The 21699-nt window shown below is 36.3% G+C and overlaps 1 protein-coding gene across 8 annotated transcripts in view; it reads right to left on the reverse strand.

Moving 5' to 3' along the window:
- Positions 1-21699, reverse strand: part of hlk (hulk) — a 227454-nt gene that overhangs the window by 73726 nt on the left and 132029 nt on the right. For 5 of the 8 annotated variants that reach the window (XM_083134568.1, XM_083134569.1, XM_083134567.1 and 2 more), the window contains one exon: positions 798-980. The exons of the other annotated variants lie outside the window; for them this stretch is intronic. In XM_083134568.1, the coding sequence (XP_082990694.1) occupies positions 798-980 (183 nt within the window). The remainder of the gene's footprint in view (positions 1-797; positions 981-21699) is intronic. 8 annotated transcript variants of the gene reach the window in all.

Here is a 21699-nt window from a genome sequence, read left to right on the forward strand (position 1 = left end):
CAATAGTTCCTGATTGGAATTATGTGCTTTAGTAATATTGAAACAAAAATGTTACATATTACTAAAAACTACTTCCAACAGCTGTAACCATTTTCACTAGTCACACAAATTTTCATGGGATACAATGTGCATTCATGACTTTAGAGTGATACTGTAATCTCTCCTAAAAGTTTTAGCAGGTACAGGTACAGACACATCTGGGTTCTAACATTTCCATTGAAGTTAATGGTATTGTTCAAACACACCAGTGTTTGACTGTACAATGTACTCCTGTAACCCATCCTGTTCCTGTGTAACTGAATGCTGACGTAAATCATTCAGCTATGAAGTGGCCCAACAAACTCCTACCTTGCACCTACCAAGTTGGCCTACACTTTCTTAAAACTTTCTTTCACATGGCGCAGTGTAACAAATCTAGAAGGACAACTGTGTACTAAACTAATCTAGTAATGCAAATTGCAACAATGGAAACATTTATAATATAATTTAATCAACAGAGTTCATATACAAAGGTCACAGAACAACAAACGTAACAAATTAAATCTCAAAACAACTGGAAAAGAAGAGTGAATGAAAATAGCAACACTACAATAGCTTGTTGTAAAACTTACGGAAATAAATTAACTACAATAATGCTTCAAGTAGCTTAACAATGCCGAGATCACTTAAAAGTCCAACGGAACTTAACAGAAGCGAGAATCAATGTTTCTTTTCGTGTGGTTGGGTTCCGGATCTCTATCGATTAATGCAGCCGAGAGTGTCTCAAGATATAAACTACCACCACCATATATATTTACCACTACTAAAAAAACCTGTCTTCCCTTTCTTGGATTTCGACTTCTTCCCTTTGCCCTTGTGGTCTACGCTATCCTTGCTGCTTGCCCTTTGACCTTTGTGCTTTGTAGGACAGCAATGATAGGGCTCGAAGGACGTGGGTTTAGGCTTGTTCCCTCCAAGCCCCAGGTAGAAACAGCCATCGCCTGCAGCAAAATTAAGCAATTGTAAGTGTCCGTACGTCACCATGTAAAAATTACATTCTTGTTTATTAAAAAAAAAGAGCCTAAGTTTTAAATTAACTTTCTTCAAATTTCCAAAAAAAATAGTTAAAATTTGCCGCTAAATTAGTTTTTAATTCAAAATTACTATCAAAAAATTTTTTTTGATACTTTAACAAAATTCAAGTTTTTCTAAAAAAATATATATAATGCACACTTCTGTTCAGTGAAAAAAACTAACAACTTTACTTCTTTTTTTCTTTTACAAAAAATTGGTTAGTTGAACGAAAAGTTTGTGTTGAACATAACTAACATTGTTTTCTACCCACATATAGAAGGAGTACAGAGGCAGAAGTGAGGCTAGAGATAGACAAACATAAAAAGCTGTTTCTTTTGTTACAATTACAAAAAAATTGCTGCAGGCGACCACTGTTAGGTTGTTTATACCATGCACCAGAGGATAGATCCATGCAAGCTGACAACTGCATAAGCCTGATTCAGTTTGTGCGCAAGGGATGTTTTATTTTGAAGCAGCTATGTTGCTTGATATACGTATAGGGAAAAAAAATCTGTTTAAATCATACAAATTACCTTCAAATGCAAAACCCTATATTTCTTCTTAAAAATAAAAATGTAGTGAATTGTGCTTATCAGTGTAAATTATTAATAGAAGTTATATCTAAGTACCATAAATTTTACTATATCATTACTTATGTTAATAATAACAAATCATTAGGTACCTGGATTTTTTTTTTAATTATGATAAAGAAGAGACAAAACTAAGTGTTCTGTCACTTGGAGCAAAGACACTGTGCCCTTCTCAATAGATAAAAAAAAGTTGCTGGTAATGATAAATTTTCTTGCTGATTTGTAGCATCTAACATTTTCTAAATCGATCTCATGGCGTAGATTAAAAAAGTTATCAGTAATATATGACCTTACAGACCGAAACCAACTAATTATTGATAAAAACTTGTTTGAACCAGTTTCCAAATTCAAATACTTGGGAGTAATATTAACAAATGAAAATTATATTAAAGAGGAAATAAAAAGTAGGCTTAATTCAGGAAATGCATGTTACTTCTCTCTTCATAAACTTTTGTCTTCTCGTTTAATATCTAAGAAACTAAAAGTTAAAATGTACAAAACAGTAATTATATGGGTGTGAAACTTGGTCCTTTACATTGAAAGAAGAACATAAATTGAGAGAATTTGAAAATAAGATCCTTAGGAAAATCTTTGGACCTAAAAGGGATGAGGAGACAGGTGAGTGGAGAAGGTTACATAATTTAGAACTACATAATTTGTATTCATGTCCAGATATTATTAGAAAAATTAAATCAAGAAGACTTAGGTGGGCAGGCCATGTGGCACGAATGGGAGAGGACAGAGGAGTTCACAGGATTCTTGTTGGGAAACCTGATGGTAAAAGACCTGTAGGAAGGCCAAGACGAAGATGGAGGGACAACGTCGAGATGGACCTAAGGAAAATCGGTAGGGATGGAAAAGAGTATATAGAACTTGCTCAAGATAGGGAAAGATGGAAGGCCTGTGTTGCTGCAGCCATGAACCTTCGGGTTTAAGAAGGCTAGGGAGTTAGTTAGTTAGTAATAATATATGACACAGAGAGAGAGAGAGAGAGAGAGAGAGAGAGAGAGAGAGAGAGAGAGAGAGAGAGAGAGAGAGATAGAGAGAGAGAGGGAAAAAAGAAAGAAAGAGAGAGAGAAAGAAAGAAAGAGAGAGAGAGAGAGAGAGAGAGAAAGAAAGGAATATATAGAGAGAGAGATATAGAGAGTGAGAGGGAAAAAGAAAGAAAGAGAGAGAGAGAGAGAAAGAAAGAAAGAGAGAGAGAGAGAGAGAGAGAGAGAGAGAGAGAGAAAGAGAGAGAGATTGTTTTTACAAGGGATATCCACAAAATAAAGTTCCGCACCATAGCCATTCAGTCTAAGGTGCAAGCTTTGGACTCCGACTATGGGACATGCACAGGTTCGAGTCTCCTGGGGGAAGCGTAACAATTTTTCTTGTGATTTCAGCCTGTGTATGGGACCGGTGGCCACCCACCATCCTGAGGTAATTTGAGAGCTACGAATGAGTATTGTAACCCGGTCATAGAAAACCTACAACAACAACTGGGGGTTTGTCATGCTGACAGTCGATAGGTAGACATTGGCCCTCACGGGCTGTTATACTGTGGGTTATTATAAGTTCAATTTATAAATATTGGCACGGCAGCTCTGTGGTCACGATGGTGCACATCCATGCTGAATCTGTTGATTCTTGCTAGAGCTCAACCAATAGCAATACCAGCTGATACTTTTCCACATTCCAATAGTCTTGACAAGTTTGAGAAAACACTACACAAGACTTTCGCAGAGGCAAAAATCCTGGAAAATGCAGAATATTCATTATATTTGAAGTGTTGTGAGAGGAATCGTGGGTGATATGCAGTGGAAAATTTCCTAACCGTGTCCCTGCATCAAATAACTCTGGAACTCTCTCCCGTCTCTAATCAATAAGTACATGTGAATCCTTGCAGGTCTGGGATCCTGAAATCATGGGATAACAAGGTTCACAGTCCTGGATATTAAGAGATTACTTGCATTATGCATTCCAAACATATTTCCCATCTACACCCACCTATGCTTAAGGTAAGCTATAGTGTGCTTCAGGGAGAGGATGTCACTTGAGTGCCAAATAGTTCACATGGACGACGCTAGATAGTATTTGGAATTGAGAGCTGCTTCACTCAAGCAAATAACACTCGAACAGGCAAAAAAGCAGTATACACTCGAAGCCAAGTAGTATATGTATAACCATAATTTGTAGTAGTGGCCCTCAAAATGGATCATGAAGTGAAAGATGCAGTGAAATTGAAACTTAAGTAGGTAAATTTCTCGTAAGGGACAGACGGCTGAAATTTGCTAGTTCATTTAATTTGAATATTTGTACTTACGTATTCTGCATTGAGAAACATTGCTGAAGGTGGCATTTCGCTTATTTCATGGAAATAAGCTCTATTTGCGACGTATCGAGTAAGTTTTCTTTGTTTCTTTTTGCCTTTGGTAACACACAAAATGGCGGTCACAGTTTCACTACCGTACTCGGCATGCAGTGTTTCCACCCCACCGCACCCAAAAATACCTACGTAGCCCCACAAACCATTGACGCATAGCCCCACGAACCATTTATACATAACCCCACGAACCATTTCCGGTAAGGTTAGGTTAGGTAGGGTCACAATAGGTTACAGTAGTTAAAAATTGGTTTCGAAAAAAATATGCGTACCCCCACACACCATTTTCACATAGCCCCACGAACCATTGACACACAGCCCCACAAACCATTTGCGGAAACGTACCTTCTTCAGTTACAAAGACACATGTTTGGAAACACTGACCGGGATTACGTCATTACATCAGGCTACATCCACCTGGAAGTAAATGGATGCAAGAGCTTTCATGCATCGGTCACACATTTATATCGAAAAATAGATGATTTACCGGCAAAATTCAATGAAGGATGCGAGAAAACACTTCCCTGAACTTCCACAAGTATAAAGAAACTGCATTCGGTAAGTAATTTCTCCTGTAAATTTGATGAAATCGTCTGTCCCTTACGAGAAATTTACCCTTAAGTAAACATAGTCATCATCTCCATGTTAAAATGTAGTTTAGTCTATCTTCCCAATACACAGTGATACATGAAAATAAAATTGATGATTGTGGGCTGAAACTACCAAGGTGGATATTTTACATGTGTCTATGATTATTGTGACATTAAAATGATATTCCATTGTATACACTCGAGGGTGAGAGACTCGAATGAGTACAAGAGAGTGAAAGTGGCTCCATGCATTCATCTTCCTGATGTTACTTTTTTCAGTAATATGCATCTTACCCTGTTCTCTCACCAAAACTCGACTTATTACTTCTAGAGTGGCATTAACCTTGCCAATACAGGACAACAATGCACGCTTTAAATAACCTGTATCGACTTCCAAGAAATGGGTGGGTATTTAATATGATTACTTTCATTTGCCAGTTCTTTACCACAATTTGTTTCCTAATGCCAATGAAAAGAGGGAACAAGGCACAATGATGTATTGTAATAACTATAGCATTGCATCTTGAGTAGTGTCAAGACTGTCAACCCTCTGCAGAACTTGTTTCTTTTTTCTTCTTTTCTATTATGTTTTATGGTCGCCTATATGTCTGTTACGCATTGCCACTATTCGCACATATCAACACTATTTTGCAGCGCCGCGTGAAATGATCAAAAGTGTGAGAGAGAGAAAGGGATTAAATGGTTTGTCAGCATGAAAGCCTGTCATCGCAATACCATGACCTCAGAATTAGAGTCCCTAGTCCCGAAATCCCAGTATTATTTAATGTATTCATGATCGCATTTGCTAAAGGTAAAGGTGACTGCTACGTGATGCTGACCACATCACATCTGATTTGACGAAAATGGAGAATATGCGAGACCTCGTATGCACCTTCATGGCACAACATATATAGGATTAACGACAAGAATAGCTTCAAGGCATTTTTATTCTATACAAAACAAACACAGCGTAATAAATGTCGAAATGAGTGTAATGTGCATGTAAGCTGATTTCATAACAGATTATTTCTTTTTTTAAAAAAAATGGCCTATTTGGAACTCAAAAATGATTGATTAAATTTTAATATAATTCTTATACTCAACATTGAAGAAATCGATTGGAAGATATAATAAACATTACGTAAAATAACAATGTAACTTAACATTATCACATAGCTAATAAAACTACTACACTATAGAAGTAATCTAACCGTAATTTGTTGATCTGAAATAACTGGATCTAAAGTAAGTAAAGAAGGTAAAATAACCAAAATAACCACTTACCTCAATCTAACCTTCATGCTTTTGTGATATTCTTAGATTAATTAGAATGTCATGGTTTCATAATTATCAATGAACTATGTTTTTCAATAAGTTTGCTACAATCAGTATTATGATTAGATTGAAAGTAAGGACATTTATAGTATTATTCACATTTCCAAGTTGTACTATAAAAATATGGTTGAAAAGTGTTTAAGCTAGAGAGAAGAGGAGACAAATAAAGAGAGTGAAAGCAAGATATAGGAAGAAGAAATTTAGAGGAGAAAGTTTGAGTGAAAAAAGAGGGGAAAAAATTAAAGGGGGCAAGAGTATGTGCATTGGGAGGAGGGGTCTAACTGGCCCATTGACCTCCCCTCTAGAAACTGGCATACTTCATTTCAAATTAGAAGAAAAAACAAAAAGCTTATTATTATGATCATAGTGGATAATTGAAATAAAGATGAGATATATAACGCCAAATAATGAAAGTAAAAAATGTGTGTTAAATGCATGAACCACATCAGAAATTAATGTGTTTTTTTGTGTTTTTTTTTGTTTGTTTTTTTCCTCTACCATTTAATCCAAGTACTGTCTGATCCACAAGCTTTCATGTAAGAGTTTACAAAAAGGAAGCTTTTGACATAAATTTCCTACCTACTTTCAAAAATGTTTCTTCAAATGTGTATAGTTAATAAAGAGAAAATAACGATATTTATTTCAGTTGTGAGATTTTTGTCTAGTGCCTTCTCGACAAGAAGTCTATTCTAATGTTAATCAATTGGTAATAAAACTTCTGATTAATTTTGAAGGACATTTGCCTTCACAGCACAGCTTTTGGTATCTGGAAGGGAGATTGTGCCGCATCACTTTTTTGTTCGATTCTGATTGGCAGGAGTGACATGCTTGACACCAAACCCTGCGTTACAAAGGCAGAGGTGGTTGTTTGAAATTAATCAGACATAAGAAGAGCAATGCAGAAATATGAAAAATTATGACGAATACTTTCACTGTGTTTATCGCCCCAAATCATGAATAAAACACAGTAGCGTTCAACCAAGTAGATGAATAGCAGTGTTCAAGTCCAAAAGATTGAACAAATGCCTGTCTGCTGCTTTAAACGTTCATTTGATTAGTTAGCACAAACCACGTGGCCGTGCACCAAAGATTACACTGCTCCAGAATATAGTGAAAACGGTGCAGACACCAAATAATACACTACTTGACACCAATTCAACGAAGTAGACGTGACTTCCCGATGGCGCAGTGGTAGCATTGTTACCTTGTAATCAAGGGGTCCCGAGTTCGATACTCAATGGAGGCACATAGTGGTTTGGATCCCACTTTAAACTGCAGGTCCAGTCCCGATTAGCCTTACTGTGCATAAAGGGGACTTAAAACACCAACTCAATCAATCACTCGATGAAGTAGACTAGTCAGTGTTGCACCACGGAACCAACTAGAAGCACGGGTGCAGAGAGTCAAAAAGTACAGCGAACTAGGCGGGGCTCTTATTTACGTACAATAATGTTGGCACAAAACATAAGCTATACTTTAATTTTCTTGTATTTTTGCATAAGTATTGAAGATAATGTTAACTAAAAACACATTCATAAAAAAACGGAAGTACACCTTTTTTTTACATTTCAAGACTACAGGGGAAAGGCATGATAAGTCCAATTTTAATGTAGTTTTGTATATTGTAACTGTACAGACAAACAACTATGTAAGTCCTGAGAAATGTGACTTATCAGGATTTTTCCCTTGGACTCTTATACTTTATGGATGTGTTTTATTTTGTTAATAAGCTCTAAACATAAACCTAATTTCTGCTTATCAATTGTTATTATTGGGTTGCTGTGCACTTAAAATACCTGTAACTTCCTTTCGCCATGTTGATGCACTGCATACTTGTATTTTGTAGTGCAAAATTTTCACATCACGTTAAACCTTATTTATCAAACACTTATTAAATATTACTTACAATTTATACACAAAGTGAGTAGTCTGTAACCTGATGCACACAGGCACTCTATGCAGTCAGTCAATGTTAGCTGGCATAAAGAGATCATAAGAGTTTTACTACTTTTTACACAAAGCAATAAACATGTTACGTGCTGTTTTACAAAGACACACAAACATACATGTATACACAAAAATTGTTACATATTTATCACAGTTCTACTACATGTATACAAAGGTAAAGTCACATGATATACACAAAGAAACAATTTACATATATACAAATACAGTTTTTCGGAACACATTTACATACAATATTCTTGAAATGTACATTTTCTTCATGCAAAAAAAGTGTACGAGAAAAGTGGTTCATAAATTGATGTGTAGTTTATTTAAATTATTGTGGGTGTAGCAGCACTGAGGCTGCTTGCAACATTCATGTTATGACAGGGATAGAAATTTTCACTAATAACAAAAAGTAATATGAATCAGCAAATTAAATTATAGTCAGAAATATTTTGATAACAATGAATGCTAGGAAAATGAACTTCCGATGAAAGACAAAGTTGACATGGGGGGGGGGGGGGCAAAACCCCACAGAGGTTTATATTGGCTGTGGGTCCACACACCAGAGCCTTGTTAGCATGCAAGAATGTGGCTTACAGTTTACAGTGTGTACTACAAAGTAGTGAAGTTGATACCTGAGTATCTTCTGAAAAGTTCACTCCTTACACTCATAAATAGATAGAACTACAATCATTTACCAATGAAGAGAGTTTGTAAGTTTTCTTTACTAGCGAATGAATCCTTTGCACTTAAATACATTAATGCAATATCACTTTCATTACCAGTTCCTTGAGTTCTTTCTGGTTGTCAGTGTAGCCATAGCCAATGCATAGAAATAGCAAATTTTCTGTGGTTTTGAGGTTTTTGTTGCCGATATTTCTTCATCTGCTATTAACGGACCCCTTTAGAGTTGATGTATGCTTTTATTAAAACATTATATGCATTCATTCACACATGGACATTCATGTGTCAAATCTGAGTAAACAATGGGATAAAAGACGTTAACTTTTTGGTATTGAGTTGGTGTTTTAAGTCCACTTTATGCACAGTAAAGCTAATCGGGACTAGACCGACAGTTTAAAGTGGGATCCGAACCACTAAGTGCCTCCACCAGGTATCGAACCCGGAACCCCTTGATTACAAGGCTGCGACGCTACCACTGCGCCATTGGGGAGGCCTAAAAGGCATAACTATACCAGCTTCTTGACAGACTGTGCTGAGTCTTGTGTGTGCTGTTGCCAATAACTCGCATAGTCTGTTTCACCACAGGAGCCCTTTCCACAGTGTAAGAATTCTTTGCAATCGTCACCACCTCTCCCGCATCTGAACAGAAATATCTTGCACGTAAAGGAGTGAGTATATTTGAACATTATACAGAGCATTCCCTGATATTCGCTACGAGCATCGGCGGCAAGCGGCCCGGCATCAGCGCTTGTCTTTCCCAGTGAACGGGTCTGCGACAGTTGCTTATATTAAACCTCGTAAAAAAGTTAAGAGTAACAGGGTCAGTTCTGAATAAAAGTGGAAAGAAAAATGGGGAAATAAAGTATACAAAGACAATCTGCACACCATCCGTGAGTTAAAAGAGAGTATTGTACGAAAAATCGGGAGAATTACAGTAGACAAACTTGCACGTGTAAATGCCAATTTCCTTTGGACATGCCAGGAATGTGTTGCAGCAGAGGGACATCATTTTCAACACCTTCTGTAGTCAAGTACACAATATGAAAACTGTAATTTTAATAGCCGACTCTAGCGACTGTCGCTGACCCGTTCACTGGGAGAGACAAGCGCTGATGCCGGGCAGCTTGCCGCCGAGTCTCGTAGCGAATGTCAGGGAATGCTCTGTAGTTAAAAACATGCACCAACTCTAAATTGACGCATGAATAGAGAACCTGGCTCTCGTCAATAGTGTGGAAATGTTTTCAACAAGAAAACAGGAAACCTCCTGAAGGATACATTAAAATTCATTCCATTACCAAATCATGCCAATATTCTTAACGGTGCATTAAAATATGTAAAATTGCTACTTATATGGAACATTTACAGATAGTGAACAAGCACTAACCTATATGAAAACTATTATGGATGTTTTGTAGAAAATCTGATGGTGTATTCTATGGTGCAGCTAATATTTTATTTCTGGACGAACCGGGACTATCGTTAGCAAATTTGAAGCCTTGTGCAAACTATAGACATCTTCCATTTCTTGTTATTTGTATTGAGGTTCGTCAACAAATTTTGTTAGCATGTGGAGTACATCAATGCAAACATCTTTTCTTAATACATTTTTGCTTTTGAGGCCTTGTTTCAGTACTACAAGCCACCAAAAAGCATATTTTATCCTTTGTGCATGTAGTAATGCACTACAAATTCATCGTTGCCACTGATAGTTATTCTATCTGCGGTTTACCATACTAAAAACATTAGTACTTTATGGGTTTTCAGTTTTTGTAGTACATATGCTGATTAGAAATTGAGCCATGTCGGTGGCATATGCTGAGTTGAAGATCTGGGCCATCTCATTATGACATGTGGTAGTCGACTGTGGAGGAAAGGAGAAGACTAAGCTCGCATAAACGTCGTGTATAAGGGATTAGACACACACAGTTTGGTCATTCTCAGGATCTTCAGGGAAGCCATGTTCCCTCAGCAATGACAGCCAGGTTGCAATCGCTTGCTAAAAAATTGGGTTGGTAACTCCAGAAACATCTTACTAAAATTAACAACTGTATTCACAATTTCTAATTGATTGTTGTTCTGTGTTTTAGTCTTTAGCCTTTAGGCCTCAAAGATAGCCTAGAGTGTATGCTCCTATGCTATATCACTAATTTAGCTTCCTTTCCTTACTTCTATTCAAATCCGATAATGATTGTAGAAGAAATGAATGGATAAATCCTTCGATAACATTGTATATCGGAAGTGCAAGGGCATGTGCAGTGGTACACATCGCAAACCCTTAACGGCAGCCCTAGGAAGGCCTAATGCAGGGTTCCCTCCAATTTTGCTAAACCAAATTACCCGACTTGAGAGTATCATGGACAGTGCACAGGAATTTTATCAATACCTTATAAAACTATGAAGAAAATATGTTGCTTCAAAAAAATACTTACATTGTGATGCAGATTATTTCCAATATGCCATAACTCTTTTTTAACAAAGCTTCTACTAGGTATCAAATTCTACAGCAGAAATGCAAAAATAAAATATTTACACAAAAATAAAAATGTTAGTAAACATTCACATTAGCCACATGTTTTCAGTTAGTTATGCAATTGTAAAACACAATTATAGTTTCTTTGGATATCTTCAATTGCACAAGACAATTGAATTTAACGTTTCTTTTAAATTATATTACAGTAATATTTTTAACAAATTCAGCCAAAAAATGTTTGGAAGCAGCAATTATCAGGTCTGGTATTTTATATAGCAAAAACTAAATTGTCATTTTCATCTGAGTAAATACTAATGATTAGGGCTGATTCAATATCACTTTGAACCGATATCAATGCCGATACTTTTACCGATTTCCACCGATACTTTAAAATTGCAATAATTAAAATTTGTTCAAAATTTTAATCAATATTATATGCATCAATTTACCAAGAAAGTTTTTTGTGCACAATTGGTGCAAAATAAAATAAAGTTTGAATATTGCATAATTTGCAGGATGATTAGACCGCAAAAGTGTCACATGGCAGTATGGGAAATTATTGGTTGGAATTTAACTGAAAATACCAATTGAAACTTTCTGCATATTTTTTTCCTCAATTTTTTGTGGAGAAATGGATTTTGTGATTAAATGATTATGTCATGTGATATTATAAACATTTTAAAGTATCAGCATCACACAGTGCTTGAAGTGGAATTCTTAGCTGGGGGATGTTTGGTTGAGCTTTGGGGTTATATGGGGGGATGCTTCTATGGTTTAACATGGTGACAATGAGGCAACTGAAGGAGATGCTTTGCAAAAAAATTAACTAACTGGAGAGATACCATCCCCCTACATCACCATAACTTTGAGCACTCACTGGGTATAGTACTGGTGGGAATCTGTAAGAGTATCAGCATTTGCCGAGTCCTACTTGTTATAATTTCTAAGAAACAAACTTACACTAATGAAACTACTGCAAGTCATAACTACATAGACATATAAGAAATAATCATGCACTGACGCAGATGTGTGTTCTTATATTTAATGACCTTTGAAGTAAATATGTTCTTTAATATGCTTTAATGTCTGAATAAATTTCAACTAGTCTTCAGCAGAATGTAAGACGTGGCATGTTATAATTTGGCCAGAAAGTGATATGTAATCCTTGAATCGAAGAATTTGCCAAAATGAAATCCTTTTATGTAAACCCAATTTCAAACAATTCTTTCTTGTAATATTATTTCCTTCGACACTGTTACTAATAATACATCAACAATACGAGTTCCACATTCGATAAAATGTTCCTAGTAATTCTGGAGTACATTTTCACTTCACAACAAATATGTCTAGTGATGGCATAGGCATATTTTACCGGTATAGTAATATAAAGCTACACAATGCAAATTATTAACATTATGATATCAGAATCAATAATATCCATAGCACAACTTTAAAAAAATGATTTTCATAGAATAAACTACTGAATCATATTACACAAATACTGTTATCAAACATAAAATTTTCTTTCACAATGTAGAATATTCCTTTATTGTGTAATGTTAATAATTAGGATAATCAGAAAATATCAGTTTGAGTTTGTCACTGATACCAACTATAATTTTTGCAGACTTGGGAATATTGGGAGGTTTCCCCCACCCCCACCACCCACACACACACAAACACACTTTCCTCCCAAAAAGGTTCTGAAAAAGAGGAGGCTGGAATGTTACATCAATTATTATGGGCGCATTACTATTTCAAGTACTCTATGAATATGATACTTAATAAAATTGTACAAAGCCCATGAACGAAAAGAAGAAAGATCAATGAAGAACTGGCTATTATGAAAAATGTCAAAACACTGCTCTGATCAGTGAAAACTTCAAATTAAGGAGCATGTTTCTTTTATTTGTCTCATAAGGAATACATGGGAGTTCATACGAATTCATTGATATTTTCAAAAAGCTTTAGCTGGCTTAATAACCACCTTAAACATTTGCTTACAAGTTCAATATTATGGGATATCCAAAACCTACATTTTAGTGTTCCTTTTCTTCTAACACTACCGACTGATTTGACAGAACTGAAATAAATATGCTCCTTATGCAAAACTAAGGTTCAAAAGGAAAGCTGTCATAAAAAGTGAACAATGTGCACCTACTTCTGTTTCTATGCTCCGATATTAGTTGTAGGTTCTGTAAATGCTTATGTGTACATTTCTATGTCAAACATTTCAACTTCTCAATTTCTTTCATAAATTATTTTCAAGACAGGCTAATTTGTATGTCTAAAAAATTTGGTAACATGTGGTAAATAGAAGAAAGGAAAGATTATTTCAGAAAACAGACACCTTTATTACAAGTAAGGCTAATCATCACAAACATTCATTGCACAACAATGTGGCAAAATTTTTCTATTCAAATATACAAAAATGTGCTTGTATATGGTTCCCGTAAACATACATAAACATAGTTTTGCACTATTCTGCCAGAAATACATGCTATGTGATTTTTAACAATTAAATATATGTAGTTCCAGTGGATAATCAAGTAATATCAAGCACTATATACAAAAGCACTAAAATACTACCTAAGATCTACACAGAAACACTAAAAGAAAGCCTTGTATGGGTTGATCAAAAAATAAGGTTACACAACCAAGTAATCAATATGGTGGTGTCATGGAAGGCTCTATTGTTGATTTTTAACACAAAAATGTTAAATACTTAATGCTGCTGATTCTCAAAGCTTCACCCAATTATGTGACTCCTTCAGGTGCATTGAAAGAAGGTAAAGTGCAGAAAGATGATGCATTGTTGCAATGTCCACACTACCGTGAATAGTAAAAGCTTAAATCTATGCCCTATAGATTGCACTGTCCCATGAAGGTACATAGGGGGTGCGGAAACAGATCCTCACATTCTCGATATCGGCTACAGTGGAGATGAGATGATCAGCACCATGTTTCAGCCATCTTAACCGCCCACTGATTAGAGCCCCTTTATGCAGAGATTGTCGGGAAGATTCTTCACCTAAAGATTACCCACCCTGGGGATTGGCCTGGGTATCTTGTGTGTCAGTCAGAAGCTGTACTCATTGGACCACCGTGACTGCCATTTACACCACAATTACACTAAATGGCTCATATACTGGTGGCTTGCAAGCTATTTCTATCTACCAATCATCTTTGAGGAGCAGGTAACAATCTCACTTGCAACATTCTAGGGACAACACTGGCTACCTTTTGACAACATTGTCAAGCAATGCTTGTTCCCATGTTTACACATTAAAAGGAAGTAGCCAAAGTGATTCAACCGCTACTTTCCCCTCAGACTAGTGAGCAGTGCCGGATCTATTAACCGCAAAACCTAACAGTGCCGGGAAGAAGGGGGATGACCAAGCATTTAGGTGGCCTTTGCCATGTCCGTTACATACTCAACTATATGCACGTAAAACAATAAAAATAGTAATTTATCCATGACGAACTGATAGGAAAAGCAGAGCAATTACATAAATATTTTGAAACGGATATTGGTCCATCATTCCCAGTTGAATTGTTGTCTCTCTAAACAGCTCTCGAAAGTGCCTTATCAAAAGTTTCATCCATATATGATTTTGGAAAACTTCCGTATGTACATAAATGATTTACCAAATGTTATACCCGAGGCAAATGCAATATTATATGCTGATGATACAAATATTATAGTAACAGACACTTCCAAAGATGCTCTACAATCTAAGGCTAATAACGTATTAAACAAATTAGATGACTGGTTTTTAAATAATAATCTACTCCTCAACAGCAAAAAAACAAATTACATTACATTTTCTACAATACAAACCAGAAACCAAATAAGCCTCAATCTAATATCTGGGAATACACAACTAGAGCCTAAAAAAAATTCAAAATTTCTGGGTATCATTCTGGATGAACACCTTAGCTATACAGAACACATAAACACGCTACAATCAAAATTAAGTAGTGTGTGCTATGCCCTTCGAGAAATGGTAGACATCTCAAGCACCCAAACTGTCAAGTGCCTTTATATGGCAAACTTTGATGCTGTACTAAGATACGGGATTATGGTTTGGGGTAACAAGGGCCACTCCAATGTCCTTTTTATGCTTCAAAAAAGAGCTATAAGAATCATAACTGGAGTAAAGAAAACTTATTCATGTAGAACTCTTTTCCGTAAACTTAATGTGTTAACTCTTCCCTGCATATACATTTATGAATGCTTAATTTATGTTAAGCAAAATATTTCCAACTTTGCCACAAATGAGGAAATACATGGCCTAAACACAAGAAATAAAGACAAACTTCACATAAAACACTGCCGCCTTAACTTATGTAAGAAAGGTCCCTTAAACTCTTCAATAGACCTCTACAATAAACTACCACAAGATGTGAGGAAAGAACCAAAATTGATGATATTCAAGCACAAGATAAAATCAATGCTTCTGAAGCATGTTTTTTATTCTATAGCTGAATACATGGAAGCAACTTTTACATAAGACAAATGTACATAATGCAGTATAATCACATATTTTTCTTGTAAAATTAAATGTCAAATGAAAGTGGATAATTAGTATCACCTAGAAGTAGGCTGCAATGTTCTATATCTTCTCATGTTATATTTTTTTTTGTGATTTTGACATAATACGAGAGTAAGACCTAATTTTTTACAATTTTTGGCTATATATTTTGTATTTGTAAAATCTATTAATGTAGTATTGTACTGTAATGTAAGTATTGACATGTCCTATATTACCATGTACTGTAATTTGTACACACCGGTAGTCCTTGGATGCAAATAAACTAAACTAAACTAAACTAAAAGTACAGTACAATCCTAACTAGCTACCTGCCGACTTTCGTGGCCAAGTGGTAAGGGAGCAAACAATGCCAGGAGCCCAGGGTTTGAATCCTGGCCTAGGAATGGGTATTCTTTCTGAGTGTTCCTTCATCGATTTATCAATACTCGTACTCATCGTTGCGATTAGCCAAATGTTGAAAAACTGGGACGCTAAATAACAAAAATCAACTCAAATCTTTTCAAGAAACTGAATAACAAAAAGCATAGACATTTCCTTACACAAGTACTTGTATTTTATGTAGAGGAAGCCGTTAGTAATATTTTGTGGGAGGGTGCAAAATTTGTGCATCTCCGGCACTGCTAATGAGGGTCTATTCCTAGAGAGCTGTTGGGCATGCAGTCATCGCAGTGGACGTGCAAATCATCACAGAGACCGAAAAAGGCATGCCAAAGTCGCTCCAATATTAAAGTGATGCTCCTTGTGTTTTTTGATTATCAAGGTGTTTTCATTATGAGTATGCCCCACGTGGTCAAAACATCAACAACCAGTTTTATTTGGAAGTGATGCAGCGTTTCAGGGAGGCTGTGAGGAAGGAGGAGGCCTGCAGCATGGGCAAATGGAACATCATGACAATGCTCCAGCACATTCTGCACTCCTCATTCAAGAGTTTCTCACCAAGCACAACACACCTGTTGTACCTGACCCCCTATTGCCCTGATTTGGCACCTGCGGAGTTCTTTTTGTTCTCAGGTTAAAATCCACCCTGAAGGGATGCTGCTTCCAATCCATAGAAGAGATTAAGGAAAATTCGCTCCTGGATTTGCAGGATATTCCCCAAAATGTCTTCCAGAACAAATTGCAACAGCGGAAGAAGCACTGGGGGAGTACTGTATTAGCAGCCGAGGACACTACTTTCAAGGCTATAACTCTGATTAAGCTGTGTAGAAGGTAAAGAAATTTATTTAGAAAAAGTTAGGTTTCTTTTTGGACAAACCTCCTATATATCATCAATAGCGGTCACTGAGTGCCAAAAAGGAGGGGTGGGGGGACAGTTCAGTTTCTCTTGAAAGACAAGGCTTAGCAATAAGAGGGCATAGTGAGGGGGCAAAAAGTGGGGGAGCAACTGCCCCCTAATCGCTTTCACTCCTTTGAATGGCATTATTTGTAGGATTCTAAATATTACATTTGGTTCTCACATTTTGCAATTTGTAAAAGATAATCTTCTCCCGATCGGCATTGTTCTGAAACTCATCTTAAAATCCCAACCATTTTCTAGGGGCACCCTTTATATTGTAGCCATGAGAGAAACAATGATTTTTGTCCTTCGTTATGTCTTTCTTAAAATTACTGCTTCATACTGTAGCCATTATTAAAGGCCTATTAAAGGCCATTTGGTCTGACAAAAGGTCCATGTGAAAACTGGCATGTAACCTTACTTTCTGATTGCACCACCATTTAAACAAAGGTACACTCGCAACACAAGGTTTGCTACAATGTTCAAACTTTCTAAGAAACTACCATTGCACTACCATGGAGAACTACCGACATGCAACAACTTCTACTTAAAAGAAAAATGCAGTACATGGAAAAAAGTATGCAAAAAAATGCACTGCTACTGCATACATGTACACTCGTTTGATTGAGATCGTTTATATTTACAGGGCGAATCATTTTTTACAATAGCTAAAATACTTTTTGGATTCAAAATTGATACATTTTGGTTTAGTAATCAAAAACTTCTAGTTGCACTACTTGATAAGCTATTCCTTGATTCTCTACTTATAAAAAATGTCTACCAATAGTAAATCTGTAGTTTTCTTGTAGCAGAATAAAACTTGCAGTGCATACAAGAGTTTCACACTAGCTATGAACTATGCTATTTGCCAGTCATGCTTTCAAAGTGCAAACGCTTACCTTTCAGAAGAAACTAAAGATGAGAAACACCTGAAATCCTCAATGTCAATATTTCCCAATTTAGGAATCAAAAATATCTAGTAATCAGATGACGCTATCCAACACATTTGGAATATTTCAATGTGTGATGTATTTCAGTGTAAATCTTAGTTGCACTCTTCCGCAAAAATGTTATGAGAGTATACAGGATTGACAAGTTTGAACAAGGTAGAAGCTTGAAATGAAAGCACGAAAGAATATCCAATAATAAATTTACATGTCAATTACGCTAAAGGTTGAAAAAGAATTATTTACCCAACTAAACTTTATAGCCATGGATTATAATTGTATTTTTTTCCAGTATATCTGTAAATTCATACTTGCGAGTGTAAAGATTGAGAAAACAAAGTTGTCCTCACAAAATTAAGGTAAGGGTATTTATTCTTTACATGAAAAGTGACAGATGTAGTTATGCATAGGAAAAAAATTGAAATTCGGCCTGTGAAGTGGAGGGAAATATATTTATTAGGGTATAACGACATATAAATTTAACTGCTACTTATAACATGCAGATTTAAAATTTACATATACAATAACAGAATATGGCCAATCTGATACAAAATTGAAAATGTTCCACGAATATCCACAACCAATTGTAGGTACAGATGGGTTTTGTGAGTAAATAATTATCTCGTGTAAATTTGTGCATATTTTAAAGCAAAACTCTGATAGAATGCTGTAATATAGTTCCAACTAATTTGCGTGGACGATGCTAGGTAGAGTACTGAATCAAGAGCTTCTTCGCTCGAGCGAATAATGCTCGAACATGCAAAACTAGCGGTATACACTCCAAGCCCAATTGTACATGTCCAACCATAATTTGTCCATGGTAGTGGGTCCTCAAATATGGATCGTGAGGTGAAAGACGCAGTGAAATTGAAACTTATGTGAACACAGTCATCATCTCCATGTTAAAATGTATTTTAGTCTATCTTGCCAATACAGTGATATATGAAAATGAAACAGATGATTGTGGGCTGAAACTGCCAGGACGGATATTTTACATACCGGGTGGTCCAAAAGTCCCGGAATGGTCACATATCGTGAGAAATACACATCGAATCGGAAAACAAAAAAAATATGTGTTTAATAAGTGAAAGAAAGCTATTCAATGATATCACACTTGATTCCAACTGTGAAATTTTAAATGGAAACCCCAATTTTGTATCGTAGAATCGGAAAGAGGACTTCATTCCGAGTCCAACGAGCTATGAACCACCCTCGTAGCTCAATTAGGAACGGAGATATGGCGATTTTAAATTTTCGCCCGCCCCAAAAAAAAATTCAACATGAAAATTTTATAAAACCCAAAAAATTTCAAATGGACGCTTTGCCCCTAATTGAGCTAGAGTGAAAGCAATTGCAGATTCGGAATCTGCACGTCAAGACCTTTCAATAGAGTATATCACTGTATCCCAGTTCCTAATTGAGCTAGGAGGGTGGTTGATAGCTCGTTGGACTCTGAATGAAGTCCTCTTTCCGATTCTTCAATACAAAATGGGGGTTTCCATTTAAAATTTCACAGTTGCCCCCGCCCAACCCCTAGGGGGCGAGGGATGGGAAATCAAGTCTGATATCATTGAATAGCTTTCTTTCACTTATTAAACAAGTATTTTTTCGTTTTCCAATTCGATGTGTATTTCTCACGATATGTTACCATTCCGGGACTTTTGGACCACCCGGTACATGTGTCTACGATTATTCTCACATTAAAATGATATTCCATTGTATATGCTCAAGGGTGGGAGACTCAAACGAGTATGAGCGAACGAAAGTGGTTCGTTTGCAAAACTCAAGTTCCAACAGAAGACTTGCAGATTAGAATGTATAAATATTCTGAACTATCCTGAAATATTACAATTTTCAGGTATCTTATCGGTTGGAATCAGTAAGCGTATAAGCATTATCAGTTCAAAAGTGATATCAGCTCAGTTCTAATTATAAAAAAAAATTAAATTGTTATGATGTCCAATCAATGTTTCAGTTCAAAATGATATGAGCTAAGCTCTGGATAGAACACGAGAAATACTGTATACAGGGTGATTCGTTAAAAGCATGGATAAAGGAAACAGAAAATAGGTGATGCAACATTGAACAGTTGGAGATGGGAACCTATGGTCGGAGAAGGCAGCATACCAAGATAAGGAGCACAGCCTCATTTCGGAATGGATGTTACCTTTCCTGCTCGGTGGACTGGATAGGAAGACCTTATTCTCTGGCCTACCAGGTCACAAAACCTGAATCCACTGGATTTTTCATCTGGGCCATATCTCAAATCACTTTCTGTGATAAGAAACAAGTGGACACAGACATGGAATTAGTGGCCAGAATTGTTCCTGCATGATATGATTAGCAACACACAGAGGATATTAGAAAGGATGCACTGTTATGCTTTCATTGTTGTTAGGAGGAGTCATTTTGAAGAAGAAGAAAAAACTGTTGAGGGGTACCTAATTGTAAGCTGTTAACACCAGTTTGTCAAAGCTATGACACTAGATTCCAAATGTACAAGCATGTAACTCACATGCACAAATGAATTTCAATAAATGCCGCTGCTAATTATACGTCGGCAGATCACTACTTGTTCATACATGTCACATACACTAGACTCTCACTAATCCGGCCCTCAATAGTCTGCCCTCTCAGTAGTCCGGCCCACATCCGGCCTGTAGTCACTCAAGCAGAAATGACGTGCACAACAATGAATTATCGTGTTCAACAATGTTGTTAGTTAAAGATGTTAAACAATGCTATACATACATACAGTATTTGAAATTGTGACTTTCTTACAGTAAAGTTCAGGACATACTATGGCTTCTAAAAGGAAACACGTAAAGTACAGCCTGTATAGTCCCTATGTGTTTAAACTACATAGTAGTACATGATTTCCGACCCTCTCAATAATCCGGCACTTCCGCGAATCCGGCACCCATATGTACAAGGAATGGCCGGATTAGCGAAAGTCTAGTGTATTATGTCATTCCTATGGCCAACTATACATGCTAGTTTCAGCCCATATCTTGTTATGCTGGCTTCTCCAACCCTAGGTTCCCATCTCAAATTGTTCAGTAGTCATCACCTATTTCTTGTCTGCATGCTTTTATTGAATTACCCTGTATAGATGCGAGTTACGTTGAAAAAAAAAACTGATATAGCAATATGTGGTTACTAGTGAATACTTGGTATCAACAGATTAAGTTGCCTTCTCACAAAAAAGATGACAAACAAATTGTCTATTATTAACCTCTATAACCATAGTTGGGTAAATAATGGTGTACAATAAACGTTAGTTACATATTTTTACACATAAATTAACATTCTCACTGAAATCATTCCATACACACAAAAAAAAGCAATATAAGTTGTGAAATGTGGGAACATACGGGCGAATACAGATCACTATTATATGCAGCCAAAATATATGTACACGTGTCTCATTGTGGCAAGTCAGTGTCTTGCCGGTTGATTGTCACATGTTATTATTTACACATTCTTTAATTTTCAGAGCACAAGAATCCAAATTTATTTCAGGGTGTTACAGAAACTACCTGGAACAAGAGATTTTAACATATGGCTACTTCTTGGGGTGCAAAATATATAACAGGGTGAGCCTAAAAGAAACAGACAGTTTAAATGCTTTATGAATCGTAAACCGTTTGTTTTATCACGAAGCATTTCACACTGCTTTATAGAGAAAGTCTTCAAATTTACGACCTCCATTTTTCATTTGCTTTCGCGATGTCAACATCAAGTGAGTGCCCTTGACGTCAGTCGAGCAATATGGCCACTAGCCAGGTAGAAAAGCCTTTCTGTGTGCTTGAATTTACAAAAACAAATTCCGTTACTGTTTTACAGCATTGTTTTAGAACACAGTATGGTCATCCCCTTCCTA

Source organism: Lepisma saccharinum, chromosome 13, assembly GCF_977018435.1.
Source record: "Lepisma saccharinum chromosome 13, izLepSacc3.1, whole genome shotgun sequence".
NCBI classification, from domain to species: domain Eukaryota; kingdom Metazoa; phylum Arthropoda; class Insecta; order Zygentoma; family Lepismatidae; genus Lepisma; species Lepisma saccharinum.